Source organism: Crinia signifera, chromosome 4 (assembly GCF_055691185.1).
Source record: "Crinia signifera chromosome 4, ASM5569118v1, whole genome shotgun sequence".
NCBI lineage: Eukaryota > Metazoa > Chordata > Amphibia > Anura > Myobatrachidae > Crinia > Crinia signifera.
Window position 1 is genome coordinate 95,733,607 of NC_139220.1, and position 15,478 is coordinate 95,749,084.

General features: G+C 43.4%; 1 protein-coding gene across 1 annotated transcript; it reads right to left on the minus strand.

The window, feature by feature from the left end:
• Nucleotides 1–628: 628 nt before the first annotated feature.
• Nucleotides 629–15,169, minus strand: IL17B (interleukin 17B). The gene is made up of 3 exons (XM_083182009.1): nt 14,844–15,169; nt 6,550–6,866; nt 629–1,214 (listed from the first exon to the last, which is right to left on the minus strand). Exons 1-3 carry the CDS (start codon nt 14,862–14,864, stop codon nt 959–961), a joined length of 594 nt encoding a protein of 197 aa, XP_083038135.1. The 5' UTR covers nt 14,865–15,169; the 3' UTR covers nt 629–958.
• Nucleotides 15,170–15,478: the final 309 nt, after the last annotated feature.

The window sequence follows — 15,478 nt, forward strand, 5'->3', positions numbered from 1 at the left end:
TTTCTTTTTTGTGGTCTACTTGTCAGTTAGGCCTAAAAAAAGGTATTACATTTGCCTTTTGTATACTTATCAAGGAGTAATTGAGAAACCATCCGGTGTATTGTCCTGGCATATGTGTTTCAGTCAGAATAGCAACGGTATATTATCTTTACTATAGACTCGCTGTATAGGCCCAGTGTGTACACGGTCTTGCATATCTGTCAGTACCACTTTCAGGTATAGACCTTAATATACTTTTGTATCATTGCTGTAGTCTCACATGAAGCAGTAGTACCCCATCAGTACAATAGTCTGTTGGAACTTTCTGACTACAAGCGGTACTAGTTATCTTGGAGAAGGTCCCCAAGGTGGAATTATAGAGCAGATGTATTAAGCATGGTGAAGTGATAAAGTGGAAGGTGATAACGCATCAGCCAAACAGCTTCTTACTGTCAAGTTAAAGGCTGGGTTTGACAAATGACAGGTAGAAGCTGATGCTTTATCACCTTCCACTTTATCACTTCATCAGGCTTAATACATCTGCCCCAATGTTCCATATTACCAGACATCTAATAATGCTTATTGTTTAAGCAACACATTATTTTTTATTCTACAAGCAAACTGTAGAGAAATATAAAATAACCTCACATTCTCACATAAAATTCCATTTATTATATTAGTTTTATTTTTCATATGCACAAAAATATACAAATATATATTAGAAACTGTATGTGGACAAAAAAATAGGCCATGCTGATCAACTAGCTATGAGCTAAAATGTTGATGTTCCCTTTCTAATTATACTGTATAAGTGTATGTCAGAAACCTATAATAGGTAGTATTTTCCCACTTCATTCCACCATTGTTGCTGTTCCTACATGTCTATAGAGGATGGTATTGTAGTTGTTGTGTAAGTGCATAAGCTTTGGCTGAATTTTGCTATTCTGTTTTGGGAATGAAGATGCGATGATCAATGTTTTCAGAAGATACAAGTACAACCCACTGCTATGTTCTCCATGACCGCTATGTACTCTTTGTGACACTTCTTCCGCCGACGCCCCCGAAGTCCTGGAGAGCTACTGTCGCACAGCTTTCTGCGCACCGGGATTTTGCTGAAGATGGGAATGCTTGACATGCTCAGGTCCTCCTGCATGGTGAATGGATTGATACAACCAGTGCACAAACATCGAGCCTCTGGTATGTCAGCGGGGATTCGGTTCTCATCATGGTTTACACTGAAAGAGGCAAACAAGTGTAATATTAGTATTCATCATCCCTAACCAAGTGGTATGCGCTGTGCCTCACCATAGACTAAAGACTTATTTTGCAGATGGTGATATGTCCCTTTTGTTCCTTACAATGTTTTAAAATGCACTAATTGCTTGCGCACAGCGAAGGCAAGTCGTCTTTTGTTGGAGCCCATTAAAATACTAGCAGGATTTTTTTAAGAAGACAGCAGAAAAGTAATGTTCACCTTCACTCTAAAATCCCTGTTACACCAGAAAATGCAGGGACCCACCCGGCAATACGGCCCAGGGATCATGCTGGGTCATTCCCAAGTTCGCCCCTTTCACACCAGAAAAGTCCCTGCATTTTCTGGTGTGGGGAGGAGATGGAATTGTGTCAGAATGGTGACGGAAAGTACTCATCCCAGGTGGCCGGTCCTCTGTGCAGGCCGGTGATCCACACAGGCAGCGTGCGCAGATGACGCAGCTTACTGGCTGCAGCGAGGGCCCTGGAGAGCTGCGTCTTCGCCCACCGCCTGTGTGGATCCCCGGCCTGACAGTAAGCACAGAGGACCGGCAACCCGGGTGAGTACCCCTACCGCTTTCACACCAGTCAGGACCTCTGGACTCTGGAACAACCCTGCTCCATGGCAGGGATAAAATCCCAGGAAATTTTCCCAGGATTTTGGCCCAGGAACCTTACAAACCAGTGCTAGTCGTGGGATGTTCTCGGGCCCAACCCTAGAATTTAGGCTAATGTAAAAGTGGTATTAGCAGCAACAAAACACACTTAAGAATCGTATACATTTGCTATCGATTGTAAGCTTGCAGCATGGCCCTTTTACGTCCAAGTCTGGTTTTACCCAGTTTGTTTTATATCTGTTTAGAATTGTAAAGCGCAACGGAATCTGCTGCACTATATAAGAAAATAAATAAATAAATACATTAAGCAACTACAGCAGTATCAGATTTGGGGCATGAAGTGCCCACCGTATGAAGACAATTGCAGGGACTCATGCCTGAGTTGTAGTCAACCATTGGGCTTGGCTGACAGTTATATAGGTCATATGACATAGCCTGCAAATAACAGGGTTCTACAGTCCAAGTGAAGTGGTGCGTGGTCTACATGATAAAACTTACCTGGAAAAACTGAGATCTTAACATGTATAGGAGCAGAGACCGGAAAGAGTGGCTTCATAAAAACTTTAGGGTATATCAAGGGTTTTAAGAAGGTCAAGGAGCGAAGGAAGACCAGTATTAGAACATATGTTGGATACCCCATATCGCCTGGTCTTAGAGTACATTGATCCCTAAGGATCAATTAGGGTTGAGATTACCTAAAGGTTAAAAAAAAAGGTAAACCTAGAGTGGCCAAATGGTTCTAATCTGTCAAATTCTATACTTCTGTGTAATTCAAATCTGAAACCTGACATTAGAAGAGGAGGTGCGGCCCACTGGGGATTTCCTGGAAACTCTGAGCTAGGGTGGAACGTGGAGCTAGTCCAGTCTCTGGAAGATAAGTCACATTATATGAGGTAACTATTAAAGGTGAAGGAATCTGAAAAATGTAACATCCATAAAATTTGACACAGGTTATTAAAAAAGGATGTTTTTACGGTTTCTCTCTGTTCTCTTGAGATTATATTATCTTTTTAATGCAAAATATAAAATCTTTTTTAAAAAGTGATATTTTTATGTTTTAAATATACCCATCAATTATATAAAAAGAATAATTGATAATGATAATGTTGTAACCATGGAAGGTGGTTCTGCAATAAGTCTGCAACAATCATAGTATGAGGGAAGCGGATTGAATAAAAGATAGTTGCTAAATTCTAGTGGGCTAAAGGACCTTCCATGCCCAGGGGGAGGAGCAAGGCTGGGGGATTGCTCCTTCACTATCCATGCCCCTCACTGGTTGCCTTTAATAACGTGCCCGAAGTGTAGCGAGCCTCAGTTTGGGTCCCTTATTCCGAACTTGCTCCTCCTCTCTCCGCCCCTCTCCTCCCATCATGTCAGGAGGTCCATTAGCCCACTTAAATTTAGACCTAACGTTGAATAAAAAGAAAGTGCTTTGGACTCATCTTGCAGGTTGTATTGTGTAGATCAGGCATGTCCAACGTTGGCCCTCCAGATGTTGTGAAACTACACATCCCAGCATGCTTTGCAATAGTTTTAGCATTCTCTAATAGCAAAACTGTGGCAAAGCATGCTGGGATGTGTAATTTCACAACATCTGGAGGGCCAACGTTGGACATGCCTGGTGTAGTTTAAAAGCAGTTGTTGAAATCGTGTGATCTAATACTGAGTGCAAGGAAGCAGATTGATACGGCTACACTTCCATTCCTCCTCAACATAGAATATTCCCTGTAAGCAAGTGGTTTTTTTTCTTCCTATTGTACAATTGTAGTGTCTGTCACTACTTTAAGCGTCAATTACTGCAATCCGCTAATTATAACGTTGGTCACGAAGAGCTGAAAGCACAGGGAATTATTTATAAGGCACATTATCTTATTCCTGCCATGACGGAGTCTTCTGAGGATTTCCAAGTACCTCAATTAGTAACTGACCCTTCTCCTTGAAAAATGAATGTTAGACGAGTCTTGACTTGTGTACCAGCTGGCAAAAGATAAAGGACACACAGAATGGATGAAAAGTGTGTGCGATACTTGGAGTGAGAAGAAAGTGACCGAAATAACCCAAGGTGGTGAAAAGTATTTAGGAGGGGTTGTCTAGATGATGAAAAGTGTGTAACCAAGGGTATAGAGTGATGCTTTGGCCATGTTAAATGTCACACTAATATTAGTTGTCTTGTGTATAGACGTGTTCCTATATACAAGGATTCATAGAGTTCTGTGTGATCTGCTGTGTGTATCAGCAGGGCATTGCTGATATTTCTCTCTTGTAACAGTCAGCTCCTTTTATGATTGGCTGGCTGGCTGGCGCTACAGCTTTCCATAATTAGGCAGCTTCTCTGTTAAGGCCCCCATACACACATGTGATACGCTGCCAGCTACCTGCCAGGCTCCCAGGCAACAGGATCGCATACTATACACCACATAATCTGCAGATCGGATCTGGAGGTGAAACACATAGGATATGGCACTTCTTACTAGATTTATGGCCCACTGGCTCAAAAGCTTGTGAAAAAGGGCCAAATGGTACAAGTGTGTGAGCTCCTTTAGACTGTCAGAAGGGCTAACTTCAGTCAGATACATAGGGGTAATTCAGACCTGATTGCACAGCTGCGAATTCGCAGCAGCCAGCGATCAGTTTAGCCGCCGCCCTACTCCAGTGAAATCCTGTCTTGCGATTTAATGTTGCTATCTGTGCGAATGGCTGTGTACGTGTTCACATCCGTGCAAAATTGTCTGAAATCCTTTGAAACAGGCTCACCATCGAAGGATTTTTGCATAGGGCACAGCGTAGCCTAAAACTTACTCTGTTCTGTGATGAAAAACGGACACACCCGGGCTGAAGCAGACGAAACCCTTCCCTAAGATGGCTTGGCACGCCTGCGTTTTTTTCCCAACACTCTTAGCGCTTTTTCTAGCCACTCCCAAAATATGCTCGGTTCCCACCCCCTCCAGCCCACTTCCTGTCAATCACCTTGCGAATGGCCAGCAAACAGAACTAGTTGCAGGGTTTCATCACAGGACGGCCTTGTGCATGCATACTGTGAACCGTAGGCATGCGCAGTGTATCGATAATTGCCCACTGTGGGAATTCGCGGCCGTGCTATCCAGTCTGAATCGGGCCCATAGCGTAGTTAGGGGTATGATCTTTTCAGATATGGTGAGTGACAATAAGATAAGCTCACCAGCAGAATGGTCTATTTAGCACAGTGTATTTCTTAATTCCTTCCCAATAAACATGAAAGGAAAATAAACTTCAGGGGCTTCCCATCATTGCAGACCATTATAGTTCTAATAAGATAAAACAGTAGTTTACAGGTTGGATCTTTCACTTGCAATATATTCTTAGATTGCTAAAGATAGTTATTACTACTGAGTGAAAGTATGCTCACTTGTGTGAATTGTGATTTTGGTCTTGTGATAGTGGTAACCTATATGTTACCTGGGCCTATTGTTGATGTAGTTTGTGATATCACGATCTCTTCAATGTATAGCGCGGAATAATATGCCAGTGATTTCAAAATAAAAAGGTAAGGTACTTGTTTCCTAGCACGGCGCCCATCGGGTCCCATCGCATACCTTAACTTAAGGTATGCGATGGGACCCGACGGAACCCGATTTTCGTGCTTTTTTTTAGGTTTCCCGGCAAATGTAAAATCGGGTCCATCACATGCGATTATAATGGCATGCGGTGCAACCGACCCGATTTTACATTGTAAGCATTGTATGTAATGTTAAATTCCTATGTAAAATTGGGTCCATTGTATGCCATTATAATGGCATACAATGCGACCAATGCGATGGACCCGATTTTACATAGGAACCAATGTTAAATGGCCCCGCATATCCAATTTTTGATTGTATACCCACCCTGATGGGTAATTTTTATGTCAAATGCCCCCCCCCCCCATTGTTAACGCCACCCCACGATGAACGCCAACCCGAAGCGTGGCGAGCGGATGCGTATTAAGTCTTAAGTAATGCGCGTCCCCGCGCGAGGCTCGCTGCGCTCACCACGCTTCAGGCTCGGTGGCTCGCTGCGCTCGCCACACTATATAAAATCAACTCCACGGCAACGTGGATAGTGGGGGTATGAAAAGGTCGGAGGACGCGTACCGCCGCCCCTCGTGGGCTCGCTGCGCTCGCCACGCTTCGGGTTCACGTTGATCGAGGCGTTAACAATGGGGGGCAAACAATGAAAAATGGGGTCTGGGGGGCATTTAACATTGGGGCCAAAGTAAAATCGTGTCTCAGGGACCATTTAACATTGGTTCCAATGTAAAAAATCAGGTCTATCGCATCGCATGCAATTTGGTTGCATGCGATGCGATTGACCCGAGTTTTGCAACCCGATTGCATACAATTACAATCGGTGGCGCTGTGCTAGGAAACAAGTACCAAAGGTAATATTGCTGATTGCATTGGCAGGTATGCTTGTGGTAGGTATCATATATACTGTATATAGTATTACAGTACAGATGGAGCCTTCTCTGGATAGCCATGGTGAGCCAAGGCCTATTGTTCTCAACTACATTACAATACATAGAACAATACAGTAGGGGATTAGCATAGGATTAAATCGGACAGCTCATTTAATCCTATGAAAGGGCTAGATGAGGATGGCTCTATATGTATATATAGTAGTGTACTGTTGGCACATTTTGACTGCAAATATTTATTACACACAAAAAAAATAATGACATACTGACCTGTACGTCCAAGGAGAAAGGCTCCTCCTGTTAGAAAGCCAGAGCCTCAGGTTTACTTCACATCGGCCACCAGAGGGCTCTGAACCGTTTCTTAGCTGGTGAACCATCTCCCTTAAGCTTTGCTCATATTCCTCCATCAAACTATAATATGGAGAAGGAGCAAAAGAGTTCACTCCGAGCACAGGATCTGGGGAGTTCTTCCCGTGGGCTCTGTCCTCCTTGCCTTTGGTTTGACCTTTTTTCCTGTTTTTAGAGGTCTTCACAGTTTCTGAGCTGAAGACGTGGGCGAGTAGCAGAGAGCTGGCACACAGCAGCAGCTATAAATGTAGGCAATTTCAGATCAGTGAGTGATGTTAGACTAGCCAATTTCCATGTTCAGCTAAACAGTTTGAAGTTGATAAAATTATTTACAAACTACTTCAACTTGCACACATCAAACTGAATCGCTCCATACCGCATGAAGATTCCTGGTGGGCTTATGTCACATGGGCCGCATGGCCAGCAATTGGACATATCACACCATTTACATGTTTGTGGTGTAACTAGACCCCCCCCCCCTTCCCTAGAAGTGTTGAGTTATCTGCGACTGCACATTACATAGATGTGTCTGGCGGCTGAGGAGCAAGGAATCCTGCCCTGCCACTCCCACTGTGATTGGAGTAGCTTGGCAGCATCCTCTACCTAGCTGTTGAACCACAATGTTTTGTCATCCACCAATCACAGTTCTGAAGGGGGTGGGAGTTTATTTCCCCCTCCCCTTTTCCATTTGTCTATCTTTGTATCTGCCACAACCTTGAGCATGAAGCAGAGAATGATCTGATGAGGTAGTTATCCTGAAAGACCATATAGTTGGCCTAAGTAAATATACTGAAGCATGCTGGTTGAGATATTTATACATCACATAATGGTTCTTTGAGGAAGTTTCTCTATAATTGTCTATTTGTTGTGCAATTAAGTGGAGCTCTTGGGTACCGTACCACCGTGAGCACTTTCTTTACTATTTGCACACTGAAGCTGTATAGATATAGATCACAGGTTCTTAAACTTGGTCCTCAAATTCCCCAACACACACAGCATGTTTTGCGGGTCTCCTCAAAGAATCACAAGGGCAATAATTAGCTCCACCTGTGGATCTTTTCAAAACTGTTGGTGAGTAATGAATGTGAATAATAAGTGACCTGGAAAAGTGAACTGTATGGGCTCCTGAGGACTGAGATTGAGAACCACTGCTATAGATCATTTTTGCCTCCTCTTCTCCTATGTCCTGCAGACTTTTAAATTAAAGACAGGCTTTTCAAACTCCAGAGGGAGCTGGCATTTCACCTAGAGAGTACTTCCTGCAAGGAAGGTGGCGAAGGCGGGAACTATGTTATCACACCACTGCCATTCATTCAGGGGTTGCTGATGCTCAATGTGATTGCCATGCCCAGTTATGTTGAATTGCATCATCAAGTCCCCTCCTCTTTTCCTACCCTTGCTTCTGTAACTCCCAGTAAGTAAGGAGGAAACATGGATTATTAGTAATGTATTATAGAAAAACTGAGAACTCTGCTGCATGATGCGTTATACCTTTATTAATGTTCTAGAAGCTGGATATAGCTGCTTCACTGATGTTACAATTACATAATCTGCCATAGACTGCAATGTAATGGTTTCTCAATTAGCTAATAAAAAATATTAGATATAAAAAAACATAAAGACATTTGGTACTATCTCTTATATATTTGGCTACATCTGTCACTCAAAGTGTGTGAGTGTGTGTATAACAGGAGGGACACATTGCTCTGTTTCTGCACTTCTCCCTTAATGAATGATTGCCAGCACCTTTCTAATCAATTAATAACATGTGTGAAACAGGTGATGGCAATCATACATTATGCGGGAAGTCCAGAAACAGAGCAATGTGTCCCTCCTGGAGAGTGTCATGTTGGGAGGTATGTGCCTGACTCACATGACAGAGAACCAGCCCAGTGAGCCCACAGTGCCAGACATCCTCTGGCTCCCCATGTTGCCCAGCAAAGACACTGCACCAGGTGAGCGCCCCCCGCCGCCCCACCCACGATTCGCGCCCCCCCCCCCCCCTGTGACCCCCCTCCCGTGATTCGCGGCACCCCCCGTGACCCCCCCTCCCGCGATTCGCGGCAAAACACCCCCCCTCCCGTGATTCGTGGCACCCCCCCCCGCGACTCCCCTCCCGCGATTCGCAGCAAAACCCCCCCCTGTGATTCGTGGCAACCCCCCCGCAATTCACGCCACCCCCGCGACCCCTCCCGCGATTCGCGGCAAAACCCCCTCCCCATGGCTATGGTCGACAATGAAAAAGGTTGACATGAGATTTTGAGATTTATTTTTCATTTTTTGAATGTTCTCATATTCATTCTCATGTGTCGACATGGACACCAATGAAATGCCACACTTATGTCAACATTTACATGTGTTGACCTTTCTGTGTTGATTTTTTATTGTGGCGATTCGCGGCCCCCCCGCGCGACCCCTCCTGCGATTAACGGCACCCCCCTGCGACCAACCCCTCCCGTGATTCGCGGCACCACCCCACCCTGTGACCCCCCCGTGATTTGCCGCCAACCCCCCCTCCCACAATTCGCGGCAACCCCCGCGACCCACCCCTCCCGCGATTCGCGGCAACCCCCGCGACCCACCCCTCCCGCGATTCGCGGCAACCCCCCTGCCCCCGTGACCCCCCCTCCTGCAATTCGCTGCATCCCGCCGTGCCCCCCCTCTCACGATTCGCGGCACCCAACCCCCAACCCCCGCGACCCCCCCCTCCCGCAATTCACGGCAACCCCCGCGACCCCCCCTCCCGCAATTCGCAACACCCCCTTGCGCGATTCACGCCCCACTCCTGCGCTTTGCGGACCCCCGCCCCCTCCCGCAATTCTGCCCCCTCCCTCGATTCACGGCACCCCCCGCACCCCTTCCACAATTCACGGCACCCCTGCTCCCCTCTTTAGTCCCCCGTATGCCCACACACCCCTATTACTACCCAGCTTCCTGCTCTCCTGAACCATAACTTCCACCACTGGGGAGTCGCTGACACTGTGTTGCCCACATACCCCTATCATGCCTGATAACCCAGCCTCCTGCTCTCATGCATCCTAACTCCCACCCAGTAGGAGGAGACACTGACTCAGGGCCACCGTCCTGTACTACCACGCCGGACCCTCACCCACTGGCAGAAGCTGCACTGTGTCTCCCACCCTCCTCTTTAGTCCCCCTTATGCCCACACACCCCTATCACTACCCAGCCTCCTGTTTTCCTGTGTTGTGACCTCCGCCAGTGGGGAGCCGCTATATATATACCCTACTATACTATTGCACACACACACACCCACAAATGTCATTGTACCATCCACACTATCAATGTACATCTTACTCTGTAACTGCTTTTTAATTAAACAAAACACCCCCTTCCAAATCATATGCTCTCTATTTAACACATTTCACCTATAACTCAAGTTGCAATACAGGCATCATTCATACAATTCTAACCATATTTCTCACAATACAAACGTTCACAAATTATGGGGCGCAGCCCCTTACGACGGTGTGAAGAGCGCCCGTAGGGCGCGATGAATCACCTAGTTACAGATATGTCTTTATTTGACTGTTCAGATCAGTAATGTTGACAGAATAATGATTCTTTAACAGTGATGGATTGTCCACGTCTTCTGCTTTCATGTCCTTATCATGCATTACTACATCCTGGAAATCAAATTAAAAAGTAGAACAAAGAAACACAATAATATTATAGAAATTAAAGAATAACAGCCAGTGTCTTATTTATTTAATTTATCCTGTGCACATATACACTACATGTATGTCTGCATCCCAATCTTGCATATTGTTTCTAGTATTCAGGGTATACTGTAAATGTCACTTGTAAGCCATGCCATAGAACACCTTATAAACATCTCTCTCGATAAGGTAACCTTTCTGATTTTTTTTTTTAAAATACTGTTCCCCTAATTGGGAAAGATGTATCAAACCTTGGAGAGAGAGGCTGTGTTTGGAAAAAAATCCCAGTAGGTTATTGGTTGGTGCTTGAACACTCTTCACTTTATCTCTCCAAAATTTGGTACATCTACAACCATTAGCTCTCAAATTATTTGAGAGTGATTGGACAACAGAACTCTTGTTGGGTGTGCCCAGCTCTAAGTAAAAACCAGAGAATCCGTGTTCCCTTTCCCCTCCCCTAAACCTTCTTCAGTGTGGTACTAGATCTGGGATGTACTACATGGTAGGATTACCCTTTAGTGGCCCTTATCTCACAACTGTAATCTGTTGGGATGTATCAGATATCGCCATCTATAAAAACCCATCACAAAATATGATTCTTTCCTTTATTTCGAGGACAGTTCTGGATAAATTACGGTTAGAAACCCGTTGATTTGCCCAACTTCTCTACCTAAACTTTGTACAAAGCATGTTACATCTCCCTCCCGTGTCTCTTACTATTTGAGTAGTATTATAGAACTAAAAATTATAGCGTCAACATTTTTGGGGGGTTTTTTTTATTTTTTATTTTAGTATTGATTAACTTTATAAAGTGTTTTGGCAGCTTAATAGGGGCTAAAAGTCCAAATTTTTGCAAGACTCTTTCCTGCACTTTGGTGTAAATGACTGTGGGGAAGGGAAAATGTCAGATTAACCTCGGCATGCAACTCATAATAAACTATAATAAATGACCTGTTCATATAAACATCCTTCTCACACGGAAAGCCCAGAAAAAAAAAAATCTCTCTTAACCTGTGTCAGATATTGTGCTCAGTTTGAGCACTTCCATATACTGTACTTGCATAAATATATGTAGTAAGTTAAAGCACTTTTTAAATGGGTTGGCTAATTAGGCAAAATTCCCACCAAACTGTACAGTCTGATCTCATTTGTTGAGTAGAAACTAAAGTAATTGATCAATTAAATTTTTAACATCTTAGACCAGTGGTGTCCAACCTGTAGCTCTCAAGCTACCAGTAGCTCACGGTCATAGTTTGGGTAGCTCCCCTAGCTGTAGTACTGCTGTCAGCTGGGATTAAGTGCCTGAATTCAGGACCTGAATCCAGGAGCCACCACGAGGCAGGAAGAGAGAACCCGGAAGCCACTTGCAGCTGCAGAGGGATCCGGTGCCATTGTCCAATAGCAGACTGGAAGCTGCTCTGGGGACCCACGATTATAGGGACCCCAGAAGAAGGACCATTGGGGTCTGAAATGCATTGAGTATTTGTGCTGTTCTTTTGGATCCCTTTACCTGGCTGACTGGCAACCCCCCCCCCCCCCCCCCTTTCTCCAGGACTGTGTGGAGGACCGATTCCGGAGTTGGACTTCACATTAGCCTGGGACTAGAACTGTGGGAAACGTGTGAGCAGTCTATTGCCTTGGGATTATCAATTGTGCTTTTATAACCGTCTACTTTTGTGAGTGTTTCGATTTATTAAAACTTCCAACTTGTTTAAATATACTACACCATGATGTCTTTCTGATTTATACCCCGTTTGCTAGTCCCTATAATTGGGGGACAAACTAGGGGTATTTTCATTTCAGAGTGAAAAATCTTCTGTGAATCCTTTTGAAAATCAACATCCATATGAAAGATATGTATGCTTAATTTATCACTCACTGGTGTGATTTTTCTGTCCGGGAACATCCCAAAATAGCGCTGTGTGGTGAACAAACCTTTTCCTACTCAATTGTATTTTCTTGTGTTCCGACAAATAACACTGTTCACCAACTGCTGCATGTTTTGTTTGGTGCGCTATATTTCAACACAATTCTGTTTCCTGTGTGTGATTACGAAAAATTCTTAGAATTTTATTTTGTAAAGTTATAAATCATTTAAAAAATGTATTTGTTACAAATTTGCTGTTTTGTGTACTTTTTAAGTGATTTTCAACATTACCGAATACAACTCACCCAAAAGGCCCAGCTCTGATTACATCAGCCGATGTTTATCATTATGAAAACATCTGTATCCAATATTTTACCGGCATCTTATTCGGAGCTGAAAACCATTAACTTTAATGAATTTGGTCACTATTACTTTGGTAACTTTGCAAAATGTATGACTTTTGTGTAAAAATCTGACATTTTACAAAATCTGATCATGAATTGTATGGCTGATCACTACATAGGCTGTGCATCTCCTGTGTTGTCGTAGGATGGGAGAAAGACCAGTGCTCTATTTCCAAACCGAAACACTTACCTAACCCAACCTGTAATGAAGAATCTTTTACACACTGGTGGGCAGTTAGTAAAAGATTGCTCCCAAACTGTATATTTGAGTGAGGAAATAGTAAAAAACAGATTACAGAACCTAAATAGTAACAAATCTCCTGACCCGGACAAAATACACCCTAGGATACTAAAAGAATTGAGTTTTGTCATAGCACTACCATTATATTTGATATTTAAGGAATCAATAAACTCAGGGATGGTACCAACGGACTGGTGCATAGCTAACGTAGTACCAATATGGAAGAAAGGTATCAAATCTAACCCTGAACATTATATACCGGTCCGACTTACATCCATTGTGGGGAAAATATTGGAAGGAATAATAAGAGATAGTATCCAAAATGTCTTAGAACAGGAGAAAGTGATAAGTAAGGCTCAGCATGGGTTCGTCAAAAATAGATCATGTCAGACTAATTTAATTAGCTTCTATGAGGAAGTCAGAAGGGGTCTGGACTTAGGGAAATCTGTCGATGTAATACTGCTTGATTTCCCTAAAGCTTTTAACACGGTGCCTCATAAAAGGTTATTAAACTTGGTAATTTAGGGTTAGGAGATAAACAATCAGGGACAGAGAGTGGTGGTAAATGGCATACATTCCAGCTGGTGTAAGGTCCAAAGCGGAGGTTCAATATTGGGACCCACCTTGTTTAATATATTCATTAATGATATTGGAAGTGACATAGTGAGTAAAAGTGACACGAAATTAAGTAAGGAAATTAACTCAGTAGAGGATGTGGAAACACTACAAAGTGACTTAAATAAACTGGAAAGATGGAAAATGCAGTTTAACGTTGCAAAATGTAAAGTAATTCATTATGGGAGCAAAAATGAACAAGCTACTTATAGGCTAAATGGAGTTATTATAGGAAATTCTGCTGTAGAGAAGGACTTGGGGGTCATCATAGGTGAAAAGTTGGGTAATAGTGCACACTGCTCAAGTGCAGCAGCAAAAGCAAACCGGACACTGGCATGCATTAAAAGCGGTATGGATTCAAGGGATGCAAATAGTGCCTCTTTACAAGGCATTGGTGAGACCACACTTGGAATATTGTGTTCAGTTCTGGGCACCACACCTTAAAAAGGACATAAATGAATTGGAACAGGTACAGAGAAGGGCGACTAAGCTAGTAAAGGTCTTGAATCACTAGAATACAAAGATAGGTTAACCAGGATGAATATGTTTTCACTGGAGAAACGGAGTTTGAGAGGTGACAGGATTAGTATGTTCAAATACAGGATTGGGAATCATAGGGAACTCTGAGATGGTTTGTTCACTAACAGGCCTATACTTAGGACACGCAGGCATGTACTGAGGCTCGAGGAAAATAAATTCCGTACTGAATTAAGAAGAGGATTCTTCACCATTAGGGCACAAAAATTCTGGGACTCATTGCCGGTCGGGGTGATTACAGCAACTACTGTTAATGAATTTAAATAAAGACTGGATGCATTGTTGGTCCTAGGGGAATCCTATAGATATGTCTTATTCAAGTCCGTAGTTACAAGTTAGATAGGTTGAACTCGATGGACTAACGTCTTTTTTCAGCCTTAATTACTATGTTACTATGTTAAAATGAAAGTCCGTCTTGTCCGTAATAACCAACTTACATGTTCTCTCTTATTTTTTGACTGTGTGACAGCATGCAGCTGTCTTCTATGCCATCTACAGTAAATATCCAATATCCTCATTACTGCTAGTACACAGCACTACTACAATATGACATAGTATTCATCATCTTTCCTAACGGCTCACAGCATATAACTGCAGATAAAGCACAGTCTGTCTAAGCAAAACACTGACCTACATCTAACTGAATGCATTCACATATAATCAGTACAGTGGTAAATCACAACATGCATATATAACATTACCTACTCACAACTCTTATCCACAAGTAATGCAAAGCATATGGTGATGATCACACAAAGGCAGCCATCCACAGGCAATGCACAGCTTATGCTCTCTCTGTGCTCTGTATATAGAGGTACCCAGTCAGCAGACTCCTGCTGCAGCACTTATACCTAGGTGTCTTCAGAACACTTACCAGTCTACTTGAGCCAAGCATTGTGTGTTGAGACAAATTCAGCCGTGTGAGACTTTGCTCAGGAACTATCCCGTGTGTCAGTGGGGCACGAGCTGCACCTACTTTGAGTCCTTCCAATGGGGCTGGGCCCAATCCAATGTACAGTTGGTTTTCTAAAGGTGCTGAGTACAATGTTAACAAAGGCCCAGCTTGTCCCTTTCTCCTTCTGTTCCTCTTGTTTTTTTGTCCCTGACTCTACATGCAGGGACTGTGTTTGCAGACTGGGAACGCAATGCACAGCGGCTCTGTTCTCACACTCAGCACACAGACCTGGCTGATATGTGCTGTTTGTTTGCTTGTTCTTTTAACTCAGTTGGGACTCAATTGCTCCAATTAATAGTTCAATGGAGAATTGTGAAAATGTGATATTACCAGCTGTAGGAGAGGACAGAGTATCTCTTTACATGATCTGCTTGGCTGTGGCTAATTTAGGAATAGGCACGTATAAAGTTAATGGTTGGCCAGCGCATGCTGTGAGAATGTGGTAGAGTGTATACTAAATACTGGCTGTGGATTTACGATGCAAGTATCAGTGAATGGCAAATGCTAGGCATGTCCAACTTCCATAGGTTGTTATCTACTTTCACATGTCAGAA